At 46.8% G+C, this 16,686-nt stretch overlaps 1 protein-coding gene across 7 annotated transcripts; it reads left to right on the top strand.

The window, feature by feature from the left end:
- The first annotated feature begins 9,720 nt into the window (after positions 1–9,720).
- On the top strand, positions 9,721–16,686 carry LOC120790592 (E3 ubiquitin/ISG15 ligase TRIM25-like). 7 transcript variants are annotated; one of them, XM_040128303.1, is made up of 10 exons: positions 9,745–9,779; positions 10,361–10,404; positions 10,768–11,117; positions 11,217–11,312; positions 12,716–12,949; positions 13,050–13,209; positions 13,324–13,365; positions 14,305–14,361; positions 14,457–14,695; positions 15,367–16,686. In XM_040128303.1, exons 3-10 carry the CDS (start codon positions 10,773–10,775, stop codon positions 15,661–15,663), a joined length of 1,470 nt encoding a protein of 489 aa, XP_039984237.1. In that variant the 5' UTR covers positions 9,745–9,779; positions 10,361–10,404; positions 10,768–10,772; the 3' UTR covers positions 15,664–16,686. The 7 variants fall into 7 exon arrangements, with proteins under 7 accessions (XP_039984238.1, XP_039984232.1, XP_039984237.1 ...); XM_040128300.1 differs by having other exon boundaries at positions 9,749–9,779; positions 10,642–11,117; XM_040128304.1 differs by lacking the exon at positions 10,361–10,404 and having other exon boundaries at positions 9,721–9,761.

Raw genomic sequence — 16,686 nt, 5'->3', positions numbered from 1 at the left:
TCAATAACATGTCATGTCTGCGTAAGTAAGGGAAAAGATAGCAGATAATCTAATGATGAATGTAATTAGTGTTATGAAATATCCCTTTAAATGGGCTGCAAATGTCAAATTGGTGGTGAGCATAGAAAGAACTTCATAGTGATATAATTTTTTCCTGAAAAGTTCAAACCTCAAGCAAATAATTGCAAGATCATCTCATTTTTAATCCATATAAAGGGACATTTCGTTACAAGTTAGTCATAAATTCATATTATACAGAAGCTGCTACAATAAAAAAGACCAGTTAGAAACTGCAGCTAATATGAGAACTAGAGTTACTGTAAAAAGGCCGCATGAAGGGAAACTGCTTGAAAACTGAACTCGGACTCAGGAGGAGAGGAAGGAAACGACGGGGCGAGGCAGAATGAATGAGGATGTGTTGCAGAAGGCGAGGTTTGGGGGAAGTTCACTTCCAGTTCAGTCGGGGCAGAATGTCAAGCAGCCGTTCCTGCCAGAGCTAGATCGGGACTGGAAGCACGTTGACCCTTCGCTTCATCCACATTAAATCATCTCTCGTCCCGTTCTGGTCCAGCAGGTCGGCGCAGCGCTAACAGAACCCCCCCTGCACTGGCCTTTGGCAAAGACTCTGACCCTGAAAAGGACCTTTTTAAAGCTGTAAATCGCAGCTTTTGTGGAACTCCGGACATAAACAGAAGCTACTTTGCAGTTTCCAACCACTTTTCCACTTACGTTTTGTTACTGGAGGCGTCTTCTGAGCCACCTCCACCAGGAGACCCTCATAAACTGCTGAGCAGCAGGACACAGGCCAACGTTTCGAAGCACGAGGACGTAAAATCCTTGCGAAAAGCGGTTCATTTGGCTCCTTTTATTCTCAAAATAGTTGCTATTTTTCACTGCAAATATGTCAAGACTTGCTATTAACCCTGGATATTATGATGTTTGTGCCCCGTGCACCAGGTAAAATTAGTCAGCACAAACGAAATGTAGCGATCTAGGTTCGATGAGCGAACCTCTGAGGTCGGGTGCTAACGACCTCCGGTTGTTGGCTGCGGATAGGAGGCGTCTCTCTGAACTGGCTGAACTGGAAAGTGGATTTTACTTCCCCCGGAAACCTGACAGGGCGTCAGGGAGCGGGCTTATGGAAAGTTGTTCTCGGGCACGGGAGGGGCGAGATGAAGAGGTGCGTTTTATTCAAGCAGATCGTTAAGGGACAGACCAAAGACACAAGTTAGCGGCTCAGTCAGACAGGTCGCTTTTGTCTTATTTTTATTTAGAGAGCTGTCTGAGTGTAAGGCGAAGCAATAATTCGCAGCAGATCATACAGAAGAGGCTTTTTCTCCTTTTTCTTCACTTCATCTACGAATCAAAAAGTGAAAACCAAAGTCAACGCGTTTCTACCATTTCAGTGGCAGTTTATGTCCCTGTTGTAAATCTTCTGACTCACCAGAGAGAGACGGGGCCAGGTGAGTTCTGGTGGATGAAGTGTGAGCCCACATGGCCCCAGAAAGTAACCTGCTTTTGGATCACTGGATCTCCGGTGGGTCTGCCTCGGCCTCATCTGTGTGTCGCTGCGGCAGGAGCAGGATCAGGCTGCGGCGGTCGTTTCGGCACAATCCCGGGGGAAATCGGTATTTTTTTACAGCACTATTACCCGAGCATCTGCGCGACCGGACTGAGATTGGCTTTGACCTGACAATGACCGGTGGTCTGCAAAAAAAAAAGACCACCCTGTCCTCGCAGGGATTTCCTGACATCAGAAAAAGAAAAAAAAAATTCCCAGAAGAGACTGAGACGGACAGAGAGCCGGCTGTGGTCGCGGTCGGATCGTGCCCAGCAGAATGAGAGGAATGTGGAGCGGGACTCCGCTCGAGAAAGGAGGCCTTGTCGCTCTCAGTCTCCCGTCTCACTGGCTTTGTCTCACATGCTACGAGTGTTCTGAAAGATCCCCATTTATTTTAAAAGCTGTAACTAACATCTGATGTCCCCCACAAGTTGAACCATGAAGTCGGTCCGTTCACCCAAATTACAAAAAATAATTTTCCAAATTTGTTTTATCAAGCACTCCACGGACAGTTTTTACTGTTTTTGTATTTCTTTGAATCAACTTGAAGCACTTGCTGCTGTTGAGTTTTGTTTTTTGTCTTGTTTTGTTTTGTTTTGTTTTTCCTCAGAAGTCATTTTTCAGCGCTTTGAGCAGCACAAGCAAAATTTCTCTCCATCGTGTTGCGCTGGGGTGTTTCGGCAGTGGGAATCTCCGAAAACAAAACAGACCGAAAACAAAACAGTCCGGGAAATCGACTCTTTAAGATCGGGCGCGGGGGGACGGGGAAAATTAATGTCGTGAAGATGAATGCGAAAGATTTGGCCTTTGGCCCTTGAAATGGCCCAGAGAGATCTGGAAATGCAACACTGCTCCTGAGAAAAGGCTTTGGCTGTTGTTAAAGCTGGTGTTGGGTGTTAACTCGAGAGCGCAACACCCAAAATTCTAACTAGGAGCTAGCGTGCTTCGCCAGGACTGTGCGGGTGTGGTTCGATCCCATTCGACCGGCAGCGGTAGCGAACAGCCCACCAACCGTCGTTAAATTTCCATCATGTGTTGCTAAATCCTGATTGGTGCGTACGCTTTTTTTTTCCTTTTTTTTAAAGCTGAGCTCCGTCTACTTTAAACCAGTGAGAAAAAGCACAGAGAAACACAAACACAGAAATCCCTCGTGTGAAATGACCAAAATTGTCCGAACCCGAGCAGAAAGCGCGGCGTTCGCGTAGGACCCCGTCACTTACACTAATCAGGGAAGTGAGAACAAAAAATGGCCTTTGAACTAAAGAGGAAAGGAAAAAAAAGTGCTGTACTGTGTAATCTGTCTGTCCTCTGATTGTGAAAGATGTTGTGGGCAACGCTGAGGCTGTTTTTAGGACTCGGGTGGATAAAGACGGTCTGTCACTCCGCTCCCGGATAAATGCGACACACCTGGATGAAGCAGGTTTTAACTGAGCAAAAACCGCACGCACACACACACACACACACACACACACACACACACACACGCACGATCAGACTTACAAAAGCTGCTTGTATTGAGTGAGAAGGTGAAGGCAATAATATGACGAATGTCTGGAAAAAAGCCTGATTTCTTTTTTTTTTCTTCAGCAAAAACGTCATTGAAAAGAAGCTGAAGGCCTTTTTCAGAGAATCAGAGCAGCTTTAGAAAGCTGTTATTTTACCTTGTAAAAACCACTAAACCAGATCTCTTTTGTGTTTTCTGCTGAAAGGGGCAGCGGTGTACGTTTTATGGAAATATGCTGTGGCTCTTTTTACAATATCTGTGAATATGCAAATGTTCTTGCTCTAACAAATGAAGGAAAGTGATTTATTTTAATATTCAAGCATAGAATCTAGTTTAGGCAAACTGTTCTGTAGCTGCCTCCGAATCAGATTTATCTCTTTGTATGTTGTCGGATCTTGTTTTGTTTTTGTCTTTGTGAAGCCAGTTGACAGGATTTCTGCAATTGCGACGAATGAAGGAAGCTAAATGCTGCACATGAAGGCTTTTATCCAAGTCGAGGCACAAATGGAACGCTGGAGCAAACCTGGGACCTTTATCTTCACAATGCTGCAAATTAAGTGAACTCTCTGATTTTTAATGTAATGAAAATATGCTACAAAAATCAAAATGAATCGGTGATTTTGCCTTTTATTTTCCTATTGTATCTTTTTAAAGTGAGGATGTAATAACTCTTGTAATCTTTTACAAAATAAAAAAAAAAACTGGAAATAGACCCAATCCTGACCTTCTTGTTTTGTCTTGTGTCTTTTTAAAAATTAATGTGACTTTTTCTTTCCCCCCTTCTGTGGAAAAAGCCTCTCATCATTTATTCTGGGCGCATCCTGTCTCTTACGTCTTTCCCTTTGTCTCGCTCCTGCGACGATGGCGACCAGCCTCCCACTCAGCCCTGTCAGCAAACTTCCTGTTTAGATGGAGCCGCAGTCCTTGTCGGTTTTAGCACTTTTTCTTTTTCTTCGTCTTTTTAAATCTGTGACAGTCCTCAGCGTGGACGGGGCCCGCGTGCGTCTCCCCCCGCCGTTTTTAGAGAACCCCGCGCCGAGAGACGGCGGTGGCAGGAATTCGGGAGCCGAAGTCTCTCTCCGATGGTTAATTCATCCGTGTTTGTCCTAATTCCGGGAAATCCCGGTCCTTCCTCTTGGCGTGTCACTGGCCTTGTGTTGTTTTTTTGTTTTTCCTTTTCGACTGCTTTGCGGAGATGAGTTAAATCCCTTCGGGAATACGACGGAGGAAGAATCCGAGGATGGAGACGACCGCGGGACGAGACAGTTTTTTTACCTTTAGCTTCCACACACCGGTGGTGTGAAGAGCCAATCGGCTCGGACACACCGGTCTTGGCACTGTGTAATAATTCAAACGCGGTGCATCGATTCAGTTTCTACAAAAGGAATCTAGGCCTTGGTGCATAACGAGTCGTCGAGTGTGTGGAAGAAGTATTCTGCAGAATCCCAAACATAATTGTTGGGTCACGAGAGCCATAAAAACACGCCGCACCCTGATTTTTCCCGGCAGGTTTTTAGGCCGAGGTTTATCGAAATTGAACTTTGACCCCAAATACAATGACTATAAGGGGCTGCTCTGTGATCTGCCGTAACGTGCGCGCCGCAGCACTCGGCCGCATCACCGTGGTCCCGAACCGCGGTTAGCGGTGATGTCGGGCGTGGTCGGAGGTGCCGGAGACGTGACGCTTAGAGACCCACGGAGGTCAGCGCAGCAGATGTTTTCCCTCTTCCTCTTTGCTCTCTGCGAGTCCCCGAAAACAGTCGGACCGGTCCCGTCCGACCCTCCGTGAGGCTCCCCTACGTTCTCATCCGCTCTCCGGGGTTATTAGCACGAGTACCGAGCCGAGAGAGATCTGACAATCAGAAATCGGCGGAGCAATGGGACAGGCTGCGAGCAGAGCCGCTGCTGACCAGCTCTTCGATGGGTTTCTCCCAGAGCGACGTGAAAAAAACGTACCCAAGGCAGCCGGCATCGTCCCTCCGCCAACCCGGACAGAGCGGAGTATCAGCGAAGTCACGCCGTGATTCGCCCAGATGGGGAGGTGAACGTCAAGCTTCGAGTCAAATTAAAGGTGGAAAGCCAGAGCGTGACCCCCCCAAAATTACAAAACACTGGCACTGTATTTTCTAATTTGGCGTATTTTGTGTATTTTGTGAAATTTGACTAAAGGTCGTCCCAGTTGTAAAACAACTAATTATACACAGTGTTAAATCTGTGTCGGCCATATTAAGTCTTTTCCTCTTGAGTCAAATATTAGGAGGTTGACGTTCAGTGTGTTGTTTGGATTTGGGGGTTTTTTGTTGCTAGCATTAGCTCTGTCAGCTGGTTCAGTTACGTACATACGACCTGGCAGTTGAGCAGGTGTCATTTGGCGGCAACCAACCAGTCTCTCTGCAACAGCCGGTCTAGTTTGTCTGGTGCAACCGGTTTTAAGTCGCCCCGACGTGACCCCCCTCACGCTGTCCTGATGGAAGCTTTTATGAAACGTCGATGGCCGACGGGGACTGGACTCTCCTGCTCTCCTACGGAAACCGCCGGTGTCCTCGCCGAGCGCACGTCAGCTCGGCACAAATCGCTATTACTGGCCGGTGTGAGTTTCCGTAACAACGGCTTCGGGCTGAAAGAGTCGTCGAGAACGATGGATTGATCCTCGCATGGAAACCCGAGATTAAGTTTTCTGGATTTCTGCCCGATACACACACACACACACACACACACACACACACACCTTTGCATGGATCGTCATCCTCCCTCTCTTTCACTCTCTCTCAGTTCACAGGCCGCACTGGCTTCTCCCGGGAGAAGCCGCGTGGCTGCCAGAGCTTTAGTCGCTGCCAGCTGGAGGGATGGAGTTCTTATCAGGTTTATTGATCAGTGGGGGGGATTACGGCTGTGTGTGTGTGTGTGTGTGTGTGTGTGTGTGTGTGTGTGTGTGTGTGTGTGTGTGTGTGTGTGTGTGTGTGTGAGAGAGAGACAGGCAACCCGAGAGGACTCTGTTGAGCCAATCTGCCACCGCAGAGGCTCAAAACAGCTTCATGCACGACAGCAGAACTAAAACCCAACCATCGAGGCTGCTGCCGCCGCCGGCTGACGGCGCACGACTCTGTGCCGGCGCTTTCAAGATCTTCGACTTCTGAAGGGAAAGAGCAAAACCGTCCGGCTTCCGGCTGGTGGATCTGCGGGTGGTCTCGTTTGAGGCGGGGCTGTACGTCTAGCCCGCTAGCCTCTCCGGGGGTTGCATGTTTTTGAGGAGACCACCCCCCTGAAATGGGACAAAGCACCCGTCGTGGTTAAAAGGCCACCGCTGGCCATGGGACAGAGGCCACCGGGGGCCTTGTTCCAAGGAATCTCCCGCCAACATGTGCCACCTTTAAAGGGCGAAAGTTACGGAATTTAAGAGAGAAAGTGTGTGGTTTTGTCTTCTCCTCTACTTCCCCCTTTGCTCAGATCAAAAGGAAGTTGAGGGGTCCCTTGTGGTTTTCCTTCTTTTCCTTTATTATCCTTCTCCTTCCTGCTCCCCTCCCCTCTGCCTGCCTCCCTCTCTCGGGGGGCCGATGACGTCTCAGACAGTAATTGCTCCTGTCTCTCACAGCCCAGTGTCTGGCCCTGCCTGGCTTTGACTTTTGTGGTTTTTTTTTTTTTTTTGTTCACTCACGACCGACCAACAGACTGGTCTATGAGAAGCAACGCTGTGCACGTCTACCTCACAGTAGATCCTCTCTTTTTACCACATCCATCCATCTGTCTTCCAGGGGGCTGATGCGGCCTCTCAAAGCCCACACGGGGCCTCCGTTTGTGGGAGGAGGCTGCCAAAGAGCGCCCTCTGAAACAGGATGGGAGTGGCGGGACTCCCGGGCAGACGGGCTGTTAACTGCGGCAACATCAGCTGCGTCTGTGCACTGAAAAGGCCACGGGGGCTTTGCTGCAAAAAAGTTATTAAAGTTATTTTAACAAGCCATTAAATGCAGTTTCGAGTCTTTAAAGCTCATTTTCCTCCGGGGAAGAAAAGGAAACCTGTCAGTGGGATATAATTGTTTCATTTGCCTTCAGTGCAAATCATCATCTTGTTTGGACTCAATTTTGCCGCTGAGGCAAAAATGATGATTTTTTTTTTTTTTTTGTCACTTCTTTTAAAAAAAAAAAAAGCAAGATAAGACTGAATTAGACTCAAACACATTACATTTCTCCCCCCTCTCCATTAGATGCGGCTCCTTCAAGTGCCTCCCAAAAAAAAAAATAATAAAAAAGATGAATTCACATAAATTCACACACCTTCGGAGCAGCTCTCAGAGAGCAGAGTGCATTTAAAAAAAAAAAAAAAATTTCATTTTAGAGGAAATCAAATGTAGACCTGACCTGTTGTTTGTACTTGTCTGCTCTTAGGACAAAAGTGGACTTTTTTTTTATGTATTTATTTATTTTTAATGGATCACACCGGGCTGTGAAGGGGTCTGAATACGTTCTGGAGGTGCTGTATGTTGTATGTTGGCCCTGGAGCAGCTTCTCAGACACGTCAAATAAAAGCACTTTTTAAAAAAAATCACGTTGTCACTCATTTATTTTCTTTGGCTTTCTCTTGATTTTGGTATCTCAATTTTTGGGCGTGTGTGTGTGTGTGTGTGTGTGTGTGTGTGTGTGTGTGTGTGTGTGTGTCGTTTGCTTTTAGCCATGCTAGCGCCGTGGCTGTACAACGTATCCCCCTGAATTTGATGGTCCCAGACTTTTCCTCTAGCGCCGCCGGTTAACGTTCGCGGTTTTGAGTGAAATTTCCGCACAAATATCGGATGGATCCCCAAAATATAATAATAAAAAAGAAAAATGTAGCGCCGACACGATCCACTGATTTTCCACCTTGTGCCATCGTCAGGTCGAAAGTTTCAGGTTTCCCCAACACACGGTTTGTGACTAAACACCTACAGAACAAACCGCGTCCCCGTCGGCCTCGGCTGTACTTTGGGTTCCGTCTTGTAGCAAATATTAGCACCGAAACCGCGCGCGTGGTAAAGATCAGCGCGTTAGCCTTGTCATTGTAAGCACGTCAGCGCGCCGCAGTCGGCGTGGCCTTAGCCTGGGTGCAGCCTGGCAGAGCTGCTAGTGGGGCTGTGGACCCGGGATGTCCAGTAGGTTCATGTCTCTTTCGTGGCCCCCCCCCCATAGCGCTTTTTTAAGAGCTGTTTTTAAAAGTCCTCCGTGAGGTCAGCTACTCTCTGGAGTGTTTTCACGTCTCTGGCGGGAGCGTTTATTCCAAAGAGGACGTTTCACAGTAGACTGAACATCCAGAGGTGTCCTAAGTTGTCACGGTGGAGACAAACGCTGGTCTTGGGTCCACGTTCCGAGGTGGACGGTGTGAGGAGGACACGTCTGCTGTCTGTCCTGCCTCCTCACCGCACCCTCCGGTTATCGCAACATACGCCGCTTCCTTCGAGAGGCCGAGAGACCACGACTCTCGTTTCTGTCTGGTGTGATGCTGTTGGATGGGTTTCACTTCAATACCGAGGAGACGTCTGACACCCAGCCTGTTGTATCACAGAAGGCTGAACAGCGCCATCCAGTGGGCAACTGAAATCATCACCACACCAAAAAAAAAAAAAAGTGACCCAATGACCCAGAATAAATGTTTATTTTGAAAATGAACAATCATTTACACTATTATGGTAAATTATCAGTAACTGTGGTTCAACGTTAATTCAAACGCAAAAGCCAGTTAAAGAATATTAACGTACAACAGTTTTAGAAGGCAGGTACAAAGCACCACTCGCTCACTCGGCCACTAAATGGACCTCGAGGTGAAATTGTTTTGTCCACTACTGTTTCCAGAGTCGAGAATGAACTTTGAACCTCAACTTTTTTTTAAAGCCAACATGGACAAAAGGTCCATTTTGAGGTATCAAAATAAAAGTACCAGTAAAATGTGTGTTGCTATATCTGACATTTCTAAAGTCGTGATCCTGAAGCATCAGGGTGTGAACAGCGATTTTTGCTTTTGTCGCTGGTCAAGGCGGAACTAGTTTTATCTACTTTATCTACACGGTTTTGTTCAGCGGGTGTCCCACCCTGGGGGTCGGGCCCCTCCAGAGGGTCGCCAGGTGGATCTAAGGGGTCATGAGATGATCAGCGGCAGCGGAGAGACGACGAATCCAGGTTTTGTAACACAAATCTGTTTTCATTTTTTTGGGGGGGACTTCTCTTCGGTCGTTGCTTTTGTTCCTCTTCGGAATTGAAAACGTTACGTAAATGAGACCATGTGAGAAGTTTAGAAGGGAAATGTCAGCTCAGAGGTCTGAAATGTGACAAAGGGCCCCAACTAAACACCTTTTTCTTTTATTTTCCTTTGTATAAGGGGTCGCAAGCCAAATGGTAGAGAGCCACTGGGTTAATCTCAACAATGTGATGTATTTCATATGCTTATGTTTCATGTTTTTATGTATGTTTTGCGCTTATGTTTTGGTATCTGCATCAGATAAATGCAGACCAGATAAAAAGCAGAGTTTTTGTGCGCAGCTCTTGAGGGAGGTCGCGGGATCGGTGTGCGTGTGATAAACCGGCCAACAGCGCGCTGCTGTGCCAGGTCTCTGTGATTCCGTGTTTCTCCAGCAGGTGGCGGTCGAACTCACACCTGACTCTTCCTCGTTGTCTTTCCGTTTCCGGGTCCCGCCCCTGTTTCCTGTTTCCTGTTTCCTGTTCCTCCGGCTGCCGGTAAGAAAACAATGTCGGGTGAGTAAGCACCGTTCAGAACCTGAGGAGGTTTGCGACGTTAGCTTTGTTCCGAGTTCAGCGTCGTTTCGGCCGAAGCGACCAGGAAGTGGCCGGTTAACCGTAGAGCTGGAGCGGGAGATGACAACAAGCACCGGTGGCTTTAAACAAAGTTCGACTTATTTTCGGCCACTGCTCGTCGTGAGAAAAGTCTAAAATCCTTTTTCTTTTTTAACTGTTCGACCACACGGAGAAAATATGCAGAAAACCCTAAACTTTGATCGCCTTAAAGGACCATACCGGTGTCTTGTTCTGTTTTGGTTCGGTCTTTTTGGTTTTTTGTAATTCAATTAGCTGCAAGTCAGAATATTTACACCACTCACCAAACCAAAACAAAAAAAAAAACAAACTCACCAACGTGTGCGAGTCTGTTCGCAGACACTTGACTCGGTCTCGAGTTCCGGGGTCAACATTTCATCCCTGCGCGTTGGTAAAGCAACGAAACCGCATCCCAGACCACGACAGACTTTGGGAACGGATCAAAAACGTTAAATAAATCAGATAAACTTCGCAACGTATGTACAGGTGTCTCTGTTATGCAGGTGTCCCACTGCCCAAACCGACCGCTGCGTGATCGTGTAACAGTGTAAGTTACCTGCAGAAGCTGTAAACTATTGTACAGTATTCTTTTATTTAAGCAACCATTTTAATAATAATATCAATGGTAATGGCTGATACTGTCAAAGTAACAATAGCAGTGTGCAAATGTGACAAACAGTTTAACAGTAAAAATGAAAGTTCACACTTGACCTTGGGAAAAAAAAGATTCATTCAAGATTTTTTTTTTTTTTTTGGCCGAAAAGAATTTTGTTTACGTTCACAGATTCTCACCGAGATGCATCGTCTGCACACTGAAGGTCGCGTTTCGTCCCGCGTCTCTGTGCAGTCCTGAGCAGTCACTCGCTTTCCTAAAGTCTTATCGTCCGTCCCTGTGTCCGGTTTCCCCCAGCTGCCATGGCTCAGACCCCTCTCAGCGTGGACCCGGTCCAGTTCAGCTGCTCCATCTGTCTAGAGCTCCTCAGAGATCCAGTCACCATCCCATGTGGCCACAGCTACTGCATGAGCTGCCTGACAGACTACTGGGACCGTCAGCAGGTCTGCAGCTGTCCACAGTGCAGAACCACCTTCAGTCCCAGGCCCACACTGGGCAGGAACACCCTGCTGGTAGAGATGCTGCAGAGACTGGGCGCTGTCAGGCTGAGTGAGGGCCCCTCAGCTCCTCCTCTGTTTGAGGACCGGGGCTTTGAGCACGCCACCTTTGATGTGTCCTCAGTGCGTCCCGAGAGGACGGACGGAGAGGTGGGCAGGCTTCTAGTAACGAAGAATGGACTCCCAACTGTTGTGAAAGTATTTTTTTCTGACACGTGGTTTTATTCCTCCTTCATGTTGCCGTTTCAGAGGCTTCTGGGGGGAACACGGAGACATCTGGCCCAGCAAATCCGAGAGAGGGAGCTGGAGCTTCAGCAGCTGAAACAAACTCTGCGATCCTTCACTGTGAGTAGAAAAAGACGCCGTGTGTTACAATGCATCTAACGACGCTCGGAAGGGAATCTCGTACTTGCTGCTGCCTGTCCCGCTTCTCAGCGAAGCACCTGTTGGTGAGCCTGTTTGTTCATCACAGTGTTCGTGTGCTGCCCCCATGAGGTCATGTCCTCATGAGCCACCTTTTTCCTGGTCTTTCTGTCAGCGCCTCGTCCGCTGCGTCCGTACCAACACACAAGAAACGACTTCATGCTCACACCCTCGCTTCAGCTACCCAGCACACCGCATATATTTGCACATGTAGAAGAAAACCAACAGCGCTCCCGATACCACATATTAATACCGCTAGGGCTGAAACGATCTGTCAATCAAGAGAAATTCATAATCAAGTCATCCTCAAAAAAAAAGTCATTTTTCAGCAACGCTGGCAACAATTCCCTGGTTTTAGCTCTGCAAATGTAAATATCTGTTGGTTTTCTCATTGGATATCTTTTGAGTTTAGAACCGTCAGTCGGACAAAAAAAGCAGCATGAATATGTTTGGGGAAATTGTGATATATGTCTTTCACTGTCTTCTGACATTCTGTAGACCAAACTGTTACGTTATAAATAGTGGTCAGATTAGTCGGTGATAAAAGTACCCGTTATCTGCAGCCCTAAATTCCACCCAAGCGTTTCACGCTGAGGAGTGTATCGCCATAGAAATACTCGCTAACTAACGCAGCATTTATCTTAATGACATTGTTAGCGTAAGAGGTTGTGCTAGATTTATCAGGGATCATGGTGGGAAACTGAAGCGCCTCTGGGTAAATAACTTCGTGTAAAACTTTGGTGCAACAACTAAAGGGTACAGTCACTTCAGTGTAAAGCTCATACCATCAGAGATGTTGTAATTAAATACAAATTCTACACAACTGATTTATACTATTTTTTAAAAATTATTATTATTATTATTACTTCAATCAGTTTATTTTCTAGTCTATAAAATGTCAAAAATAATGAGCAAAGCCCATCACAAGTTGCTCAAAGTGATCTCATTAAAACTGAACTCAATGCTCGCCTGATATCGGGTCTGGAGATGAAGAAGAAACGTCTTTGCCTCAACACCCAAAAGCCCAAAGTTACTCGAGTTCCAGCAGCATGAGGCGGAAAAAGCAAACAAATCCCTAAACGTGTGAACCCACGGCGCTCAAATGACTTAAATGATTGATCAGTACAAAAGAGCGGCATTTGACATCCTTTGCTTGTTTTGTTTTTTTACACTAACCAATCAGTTGTTGACATTATTATCATACCTGTGCTTATTACATATTGCTCAGTTAGGTTAAAACAATTCAATCACAATTCATTCAAAAGCCTCGAGGAAAATGGCTTTGAAGTGACGATCAGTGAGCTCGGTGGTGCTTGTTTCCTCAGCGCCTGGCCAAAGCAGCGGTGAAGGACAGCAGCAGGATCTTCTCGGAGCTGCTGGAGTTTTTGGAGCGGCGTCGCGTTGAAGTGAAGGAGCTCATCAGAGCTCACGAGAAGGCCGAGGTGACCCGGGCCGAGAGCCAGCTGCAGCGTCTGGAGCAGCAGATCGGAGAGCTGAGGAGGAGAGACGCCGAGCTGGAGAGACTGTCGCACACTCAGGACCGACACCTGATCACACAGGTGATGGGGGAAATGAGTTTGTTGTTAAAAGTTGAGAACCCGGCTTGTGTGTTTGAGTCCGGCTCTGCTTTGATTGCTGATGCTGTTTCTTGGGCGGCAGACGTGTCAGTCTTACTGCAGTCGGGTCCCTGCAGGAGCGACCAGCCCCCTGACGGTCAGCCCGCATGTTTCCTTCGGGCCCGTGAGGAGAGCCGTCTCAGACCTGAAAGAGCAGCTACAGAGTCTCTATCACCAAGAATTCCCAAGTGTCACCTCTGCAGGTCTGTTACATTCATCTAAACGTCACACGTGCTTTTAACTCCACATTGACATTTTATATTAGGATGAACGTTGCTGATGTGTAAGTTCTGAAGAGTGATGTCCCGTTTTCACAGTGAAAACCGTAAACATCCTGCAGATGGAAAAGGACGACAGGGGTGAGTGTATCTTTAAAAATATATATATCTATATTACATCAGCAGTTGTGTCACTTCAGCATTATGTGAAATGCCTGATGTACAGTCAGCAACCAGAAAAAAATACCCTGCTGCAAGTTGTGATAGCTGGTTTCATATTGGATTAAATTCTAAGCGGATTTTTAAAAAAGAGAGAGAAGAAAAAAAGCCGTCTCCGCATCTAACAAATCTCTTACTGAATATTTGATCCTATTCAGGTTGAAATTTGAGCTACAAATATGTCATGCGTCCGACGAGACTTGAGTCGTTTATTAATCATTTTTATGATTTATACCAGGCGATTCAAATTCAGTTAACGGCTTTGATACCGAGTTTACATTCTAGAAACTCAAACCCCAGCCCAGCTGTCACTGTTTGATAGGTGGATGTTCCCTCCTCTCACCGTCGTGCTCACGCTCGCCTCAAAGGTGCTTATTAGGACTGGCTGTGTAATAACGGGGCCACCTCATAAATGCCATCTCGCCTCCACGGTTCTCCAGCCACCCCTGGGCGATGCTTGACAGGCGGAAAAATGTGAAGAAGCCATCCCCACGGCGATGCGCAGAGCTCACGGATTGGTTAACCTGGTTCGCACCAGTATTGTGCAGCAAGTTCTTGCTTTCAAGGCACAAATTTGAAGCTGTTAATGAACCCGGGCTAAAATCTTGCTCCGAAATTGGTCATTGTTCCCTATAGCAGCACTGGAATACTGGAATACTGGAATACTGCGGACTGGCGGAGGCGCTTCACCCACATCCTGTAGCGGTCGTGATATTGTGTTGTCTTCTTCTCTGGACCACTAGTTGTTCACTAGTTCACCCGTCCTGGCACCTTTAGGCTCCTTCTTTATAATCGGATGTGCTGTAGTTCTGGGCACAGTTTCTTGGTTCAAATATTAATCCCCCCACCCTTTCTTTTTAGAGTCTGGTGATTCTGCATACATTCCCGCTCTGGACAACAGAAATGATCTCCTTCAGTGTGAGTAGCAGCAGTCTGATCTGGAGGGGGGGGGCCTGAACCAGCACTCTAACTGGCCGGTCTTGAGTCCCCCTGTACGTTCCTTTCCTTTGCAGACTTCTGTTCGCTGTCTTTGGACCCGTTCACGGCACACAGGGAGCTTTCTCTGACCGAGGGGAACCGTGTGGTCAGCCGAACCGGAGAACTCCAGTCTTACCCAGACCACCCCGATCGGTTTGACACCTGGGGTCAGGTGTTGTGCCGTGAGGGCCTAGAGGGCCGCCGCTACTGGGAGGCTGAGTGGGACGGACAACAGGTGGCACTGGGGCTCGCCTACGAGAGCATCGGCAGAAAGGTGCTACGTTGTCTAATTCTTTTACACATCATGGAAATGTCGGTCTGTGCATTAAAGGGAAATTCTGTAATTTTTCAATCAGGGTCTTAGTCATATAAATGTATATCTCAGGTTGTTCCAGATCTCTGCAGTGGATGTGCAACGCTAACATGACCCATAGTCAAAGTAAACAAAACGATGAGTGTAAGACTGGGGTTGAAAAATACCGACATTTTCCTTTAAGAAACGAGGAGTCACTCACTTTTACATATAAATCCAACATTTCCGTCATCTTTACTCTTCGTGTGTGTTAACTGCAGAGTAAAATGTAAAACTCATCATTTTTAATCTAGAGCTTGAACTTTTCATTTGTGACAATGGATTATATCTAAAATTATGAAACATAGTATTAGGTCTTAAATAGACATGGTCAAATCATTATTGGTTTGGTCCAACTGAAAAATTCTGAGCAGAATTAGTAAGTTCCACTTACTGGAGGTTCTCAGAGCATTTAGCCACGTTTTATGATCTCAGTCAATCCCAGACTCTAAGTTTTAGCAAAGCAGGTTTACTGTTTAATTGTCGAATCAGCTGCTGACTGGGGAAACATAAATCACTACTCCTAAAATACCGACAAAGGCGTTTCTAACTCCTGCCCTGTGTCGGATCAATCCTTATTTCAATGTCATCAGGGATCATCCAATGACTGCAGGCTGGGACACAACTCCCTCTCGTGGAGTCTCCGCTGCAGCCCATCCTCCTTCGCCTTCTGCCACGGAAACGAGGCGGCCGCGGTGGTTCCCCCCGACTCGGTACCCCGCAGGATCGGGGTGTTTCTGGACCACGACGCAGGACTGCTCTGCTTCTACGCGGTGACGCCCAGAGAAGTCCACCTCCTGCACAGGGTGAACACCAACTTCAAGCAGCCCCTCTACCCGGCAGTGTGGCTCGGAAACAATTCTACCGTCACCCTCTGCGCCGTGGACTGATGGAGCGCGGGCATAAAGACACCTAGATGCTGATTGGTCGATGACTCAGGTACTGACTAGAGCCCGACTGATACATCAGCTGCCTAGGAAACATATATCATTATGTTCTGAAACGGCGTTTTCAGTCATTGTAATAATCTGTAAATATGTCTCCTGTAGCTTGCATCGTATAGATTAAAAAGAGGACATGTAAAAGAATAAATGAATATAGAAAGATAAAATTTAACTGGGGCTTTCTTAATGATCCAAAAGAATCATTTAATGTAGATAATGCAGACTGGACCACACCACATTTAATCTTAAATATACTCAAGCGTTGCTTATTGTAGTTGATCAGTCAGGCTCTAGTATTGACGGTGTTCCTCCACTGAAAACTACTTGGATGTTGTTATATCGTTGATTATCAGTGAAGGCTGGCCACGCCGTCACCATGTAACACTTGATACCTCTCTGACTGCTGTGCCCGGGATCAGACCGGCGCGTTACCCTGTGTAATGTGTCATCTATGGACACAACACTGACCGTCTCACAGGACATGAGAGCTGTGTAGTCTGATCCCTGCATTAATCATTGTACTGAAAATATTAAGGGGTCATTTCTCACCTACCTCCAGTGGTATCCAGCCACGCAGACAGTTCTTCCTCAGCTTTTGAGACTTACATCTGAGATTTCTGCCTCCACCCCATTGGGAGTAAATGGAATTTTGGTTTTGGTGCTGGCAACAGAAACAACAGACCTCACTCTCAACAGGAAGTGGTGGATTATCCGGAGTAACCGGGTCATTGTGTTTCGGAAAGAGATGTTGCTTTAAGTTTTTAAATGCGAGGATTTTAGCACCGCAAACAAAATTCCTTTCACCTCCATCGTTTTGGGCTGGAAGCAGAAAACCAAAACGATCTGCGTGGCCAACAGAGGTAAGTGAGAAAATGTTTTTGTCATTCAAGTATACTGACATTATATAACCTGGGGTAAGAACGCTTGAGACACAGGAGCTTTAGTGCTGGAGTTGGTTTTTATTATTAT

The sequence above is a fragment of the Xiphias gladius genome, chromosome 6, assembly GCF_016859285.1.
Source record: "Xiphias gladius isolate SHS-SW01 ecotype Sanya breed wild chromosome 6, ASM1685928v1, whole genome shotgun sequence".
Classification (NCBI taxonomy): Eukaryota; Metazoa; Chordata; class Actinopteri; order Istiophoriformes; family Xiphiidae; genus Xiphias; species Xiphias gladius.
This window is presented reverse-complemented; position numbering and strand designations above follow the sequence as displayed.

What these genes read in the sequence shown, in the direction of transcription:
- LOC120790592 (XM_040128298.1), top strand. An exon ending in CCGAGAGGACGGACGGAGAG is followed by an intron (nt 11,118 to 11,216) that starts GTGGGCAGGCTT and finishes TTGCCGTTTCAG; the next exon opens with AGGCTTCTGGGGGGAACACG. An exon ending in CCCAAGTGTCACCTCTGCAG is followed by an intron (nt 13,210 to 13,323) that starts GTCTGTTACATT and finishes CCGTTTTCACAG; the next exon opens with TGAAAACCGTAAACATCCTG.